At 31.5% G+C, this 6,000-nt stretch overlaps 1 protein-coding gene across 2 annotated transcripts; it reads right to left on the reverse strand.

Annotated features, from left to right (window-relative positions):
- Window positions 1-1,094: 1,094 nt before the first annotated feature.
- Window positions 1,095-4,347, reverse strand: LOC133802453 (putative wall-associated receptor kinase-like 16). Of its 2 annotated transcripts, XM_062240766.1 has the most exons (3): window positions 3,360-4,347; window positions 2,737-2,925; window positions 1,095-2,398 (listed from the first exon to the last, which is right to left on the reverse strand). In XM_062240766.1, exons 1-3 carry the CDS (start codon window positions 4,243-4,245, stop codon window positions 1,179-1,181), a joined length of 2,295 nt encoding a protein of 764 aa, XP_062096750.1. In that variant the 5' UTR covers window positions 4,246-4,347; the 3' UTR covers window positions 1,095-1,178. The 2 variants fall into 2 exon arrangements, with proteins under 2 accessions (XP_062096750.1, XP_062096751.1); XM_062240767.1 differs by lacking the exon at window positions 2,737-2,925.
- Between the last annotated feature and the right edge of the window lie 1,653 nt (window positions 4,348-6,000).

Below are 6,000 nucleotides of genomic sequence, written 5' to 3' on the forward strand. Positions count from 1 at the left end.
AGCTCTCTCTCTAAAAAAGCTCCTATTTTACAAATGAAATCTGTTCTCATCTCACTCTTTAAACAACTGAGATAATAAGACTTATTTATAGGGGGTTTTACAACTGTCATCTAACTTAAAAAATACCAGAAATAAACGCAGACACATCTGGCGAAATAGTAGACACGACTGGAAGAAAAACGTAACTTTGCTGATATGTTCGGATGTTTAATGCAGACCAAAAATTCTAACAGAATATCTACTCTCAAAATATCCTTCAATTAATTACCCTTATAGCAACTCTTTTGATCTTGAATGTGGTTCGAGCAGTTTAGCAGCTGTGTGTGATAGTATAAAAAATCAGTTTAACTTGATGCCATATGACGATGGGAGAAAGGATTCATTATCCATTTCTTTGAAATTTGCCAGCTTATAAGCTTTAATGTGATGTTTTGTGTTATTTAGATGTGTGAAAGAGATGATATAATTAGTATTTTGTAATTTATCTAATAAACTTAGTCATGATTACATGAAGAGTCCAATATGAAACCAGTAGTAAAAGTATTTTTCCTTTTCATATACATGATATGTTATGAAATTAAATATGATTTACAATTGCTAATAGTCATGACCTAGAGAATTATAAATATGAACAGAGACTTGATCCCTATGTGGAGTGTGTGAGTGTTTAGGAGTCCTATAAGTGTTAGTGAGGGAAAGTGAAAACTGTGAGTGTTTGGTTTGTTGTAGTCCATCTAAGTGTGTCTAAGTCTTAGACGTAATTAGTTTATCAGAATATACACATTTGTTTGTTATATTGATGTAACAGTTAAACAATGACTCTTAGTTTAAATGGTGGAGAAGAGGATTTAGGGTCACATGCCCAAACCGTAGACACGAAAGCAAGCTCATTAATTAAAAAAATCAATTATTTATCGATGCTTTCTAAATATATATTTATGTCTACTAGTAGTTATAGAATATTGTTACATACTGTCTTGGTTAGAATATTCATCTTAGTTTTAATCTTCAACCTATCACAACAAGATTTAAAAGTAGGATTTAGTAATTACGAACAAATATAAAATGAAAAAGAGTGTAAGGAATATTGAAAGTCGAGGGAAAAAAGATGGGTTGTCATAATCACATTATTCTTTACATAGAACTCAACAATAAAGAAACTAAAAATTTAATTGTTTTCAATGAGTTTCGGAAGATAGCAGTGGTAGTTCAACCATAGTTGAAGGAGAAGCATAATTCATGCTACTTGTACTGGTTGTGGCATAAGAAAAATCCCAAGGCTCAATTTGCTCAGTTCTTATATATTCTATCTCTTCAGCTTTTTGTGGACCACTATAGTCATCAGCATTGTTTGCCATCTGGATTCTCTCTAACTCGACTGAAACTTCTTTCATCGTTGGCCTCATTTTTCCATTCAAGTTCAGGCATTTCTTGGCTAAGTTAGCTACTGCCATAATCTGGTCGTTAATATGGTTTTGAGATTCATTAATAACATGAGTATCAACAATCTCAAAAAGACGATTTTCTTCCATTGAAATGAGAAAATACGTGGCTAAGCTTTTACCTTCTTTGGATCTTGTAATAGAAATTGCTTTCTCACCTGTCAACAACTCAACTAGAACCACTCCGAAGCTATAAACATCACTTTTATCAGTGAACTGGCTTGATTGAAAGTATTCCGGATCCAAATAACCAAATGTTCCATAAATAAGTGTTGTGACATGAGTTTGGTCAATTTCAACTGTTTTCGAAGTCCCAAAATCTGCAACTTTGGCTTTGTATTTTTCATCTAACAATATATTTGATGACTTGATATCTCGATGGTAAATTGGAGTCGAAGTTGCATAGTGTAAGTAGAAAAGTGCTCCTGCAATTTCTGTAGCAATTCTTAAGCGCATGATCCATGTTAATTGAAACTCTCTTTTGTGGTCGTGGAGATAATGAGCTAGAGTACCATTAGGTATGAACTCATAAACTAGAAGAGGAACTTCAGTCTCCAAACAACAGCCCAATAATTTGACCACATTTCTGTGATTGATCTGTGAAAGAATGACAACTTCATTGATGAACTCTGCAATTTTTCCTTCATCATCTATTTTCGATTTCTTAACAGCAACAATTCTTCCATCTGTTAGCATACCTTTGTAAACAGTGCCTTGACCTCCTTGGCCAAGAATTCTATCCTTGTCGAAGTTGTTGGTTGACTTCTCCAACTCCTCTGAGTTAAACAGTTTCGTTTTCTCTACACTAAATTCACTTGTAGATAATTGTTGTTGCAATAATAAACCACCATTTCTTTGGAAAAGTATCCCTTTGCGCTTAATTTTGTTTCTTTTGTTGATGACCCTTACCAAGCGCCATAAAGCAATAAGTAGAATAACGCATCCAAGAGCAGTACCTATATAGTTCGAAAGAATTAACACAAAAAAAATCGTGAGACTTTATTGTTGAAACTTGCTACTTCTCTGGATTAATTGAAGTTTATGAGCAAATGATTCCTTTAAAGTGTCTATGTAAAGAGCTTATTGTAATGACTAAGATTATACTCATGATTATAATAAAATCACACACTACTAGTATACTTTCTTTCTTGTGAATTTTCACTCATAAAGTTACTGTAAGAATCTAAACTTTTGCTCCATTATTATCTAATTTCCAGAGAAAAAAAAAAGCAACAGAAAACAGAGTAAATATATAATGTGAAGGGTAGGTAGGGTGGAATGTTTGAATACTTACTCAAAACAGAGTAGATAATTATACGCTTTCTTGAATTAGAATTATCAATCATAAGAAATTGAGGACTGCACAAGGTTCCGTTTAGCACCAGCGTATAATCCTTTGGACATGAGCACTTAAAACTCCCAGGTATGTTTATACATGTTCCGTTTTGGCAGGAGTTCGGATGCAGTTTGCACTCATTAATATCTGATAAAGAAACATATATACAATCAAATATACTGATTTTTCGACTCATCAAATTATATACTATATGAGATTTATAGCTTAGTATGTGGAGCTAATACAAACAGTTTCCATAACAGCTCAGAAATAATTGTATAAAAGCTAAGAAGACTGATTTATGACTAAATATTTTGGGCACGTTTGTTAGACAGCTTATTGGACAAATGAACTAATTAATTAAGCCATGCTTTTTGGTGTTACTTTTAGCTATACAACCATCTGGGATGGTCCACAATTATAGCTCATTTCCGTAATTTTTCTTTTAACACAAATTCATGGACAGTTTGCTTTGGAAAAGAGTAACTCATCTTAAGACTTAAATAATTTCCAAACAATTAATAATCCTTCGTCTTAAAATAAAGAAAAAAATAAAGTGCAGGGTCGAGAGAGTTAAGTACCTATGCAACCATTTGGGAGGTATGGGTTTCCTTCGTAGCCGTCGGAGCACCGGCAAAGGTAGCCAGATCTAGAAGTGGAGTTAACACACACACTGTTCTCTTTGCAAGCGTAAGTCTCCGTATTATTCTTGGCTACTTCGCAGGAATCGAACCCAACAGCCCAGTCAAAAATGAGCGGAAGCTCAGTGACATTGGTGAATTCTTCCAAGCTTGAAAATTTGAACTCAGTTTCTTGCATAACAAAAGCATAGCTGCACGGGTTGAAACTCCAAACGCTTTTATGATTATTGTTGCTATCCAACTTCAAACCGTACCTTCTAAGGTCGCTGGGGATGGAAGTTTGGCAACAACCTACGCCAGAGCAAGACTTCAAGTCGATTTCGTCGGCGAAACTACACGAGGATATGCAACCGGTTGTGTAGTTTGTATCGTTGCGATAACCATTGACGGTTGCCAAATTATCGCAACCTATGGAGTAAAACTTGTTTTTTGTGAAGGAAACGCTGAAATATCCATTCAAGCCTTGCGTGAAGTCTGAGAAATCGCTAGTTATCTGTGTGCCATTTTTACTGTAACAATCTTTGGCAATAGCCAGCATGATGGTGACCTCGCCATCTAGAACCGATATGTTCCTGACTTTGAAATCGGACATGAACAGGTTCGGCCCGGACGTCTTACAATAGATCTGGAATAGATACGGGGGTTCCATGTAACAGCCTTTGTCAAGGCCGAATGGGAACGGAATTTCTAAACCCCCGCATGACTGATTGTTGCAGCCCCTTATGTGGGTTGCTATGGAGCTGTTGTTGTTGCTGCAAAATGCTTGGTCAGAGATTATTGCGCCTATCATGAGATGAATTATTATCCTTATAATTTTTAAGCCCATATTGATGAGCTTATTTTTGTTTCTCTAAAGGGTAGAAAAGCAAACTGTATATGTGTGTAAGCTTTGTTCTTATGAAATCTCTTTCTCTTCCGCGGTCTTACATATATATATATATATATATATATATTATAGACTCTTTTTTCTTTATGATTTTAATGCATTTATGATTTTAATGCATCCAAGTTGGATAAATTGAATAAAAAAGTACTGAAGGATCGAGACAGCAGCTTCCAAGAACTTCCACTTCCGTAGTTGTCATAACCATACCTCCTGTTTTTATCAAAACCAGGACTCCTTCCAACCTATAATATTTTATTATAAAAGGACCACAATAAGGACACTTTTTAGTTGTTTTTTATTAGTGAAGGCTAACGCTACGTATACACATACATGTACATTTTTTTTTGTTTAAATTCTACGTGTCACTATTATTACTCAATTTGGATTTGGATAAAGTGTACAGTTTTATTTTAATTAATTTTTCGTATTTTTTACAACACATGCACTAGTGCTTCCTTACTTTTCGGGAATTATGAAAAATAAATTTAGTGCCGGTGTGATTAAAAATCGTAGCAGCATAATTTCAATTAATTAAAACAGTCCACTTTAAAATAAAAGTTTGTATATATTTTTTATTTTTTTGTTTTGTCACATTATTAGCTGAGATTTCTATTTTGATAAATTATTTTTTAGATTGTATATTTTGTAAAATAATTTAAATATATTCTTAAACTCAATTTTAATAATGAAAAAATTAAATATGACAACACAATTTTTAGACAGAAATATTATAATTTTGTTATAAATTATTAGTTTGATGAATTATTTATGATTTTAGTTTAAAATTTTTTCATAAAAGTAAATTTATTTAAATTATTTTATAAAATACATATTAAAAAAATAAATAAAAAACACAAAATACAAAAAAAATATATATACCCACAAATAAATAAATAAAACTTGATAATCAAAGACCAAGCTTAAAGTGGACTGTTTTAATTAATTGAAATTATGAACAAAGCCATCAACTTGATGAACAAAGACCAAGACTTTAAGACATAAAGGTCTCATGACTTTGGTAACTTGAATATTATATTAATTCTACCGACAGATTCAGACGGGAAATGATGGTGGCGTTAGTCCCAAAAATTTTTAGAGCACACCAAGTAAATAAATATTTTACTTCATTTTTTAAAATTGTTCTTCAAAATACATATTTTTTTTATTTTATTTCTAAATTTTTTATTATATCATACATCACATTTTCTACATATTTCTCTACATCATTTAAATATTATATCTTTAAACATATTTTATTAATTAAAATAAAATAATTGAAAAAGAAAAAAAATATTAAATATATATACTAAATGGGAGAGAGAAAGCTGAAATATTAAAATATTATATAAAGGATATGTAAATATTATGTAAATGTAGCTATAGATTAATTGGAGTTTGTGCATAACTATTATAAATATATGTATAAAGGAGCTAATGGAAAATGTTTTTATGAGTTTTAGTTAAATATTATAGAGAAAGTGTATTACAAAATACATCACCAAAACATATTTTTGTTATAATTTACCTCAAACTTTTACATTATATCATACATCAGTTTCTCTATATTTGTAGCATATATTTACTTTTAATTTTTTTTTTATTATTTGCCATTTAACGGAAAACAGAATGGTTGCAACAAAAAATAAACATTTCATATTTATGCAGTCAAAAATATAAATTATGTATTTAAGTACA

This window comes from Humulus lupulus, chromosome 9, assembly GCF_963169125.1.
Source record: "Humulus lupulus chromosome 9, drHumLupu1.1, whole genome shotgun sequence".
Taxonomy (NCBI): domain Eukaryota; kingdom Viridiplantae; phylum Streptophyta; class Magnoliopsida; order Rosales; family Cannabaceae; genus Humulus; species Humulus lupulus.

Bases quoted from the DNA above. Each gene is read 5' to 3' on its own strand.
- LOC133802453 (XM_062240766.1), bottom strand. From the start codon at position 4,245: ATGGGCTTAAAAATTATAAGGATAATAATTCATCTCATGATAGGCGCA. The intron at 2,926-3,359 runs GTACTTAACTCT...TTTCTTTATCAG, and splicing joins CCTCCCAAATGGTTGCATAG to ATATTAATGAGTGCAAACTG. The intron at 2,399-2,736 runs GTAAGTATTCAA...CGAACTATATAG, and splicing joins AATTATCTACTCTGTTTTGA to GTACTGCTCTTGGATGCGTT.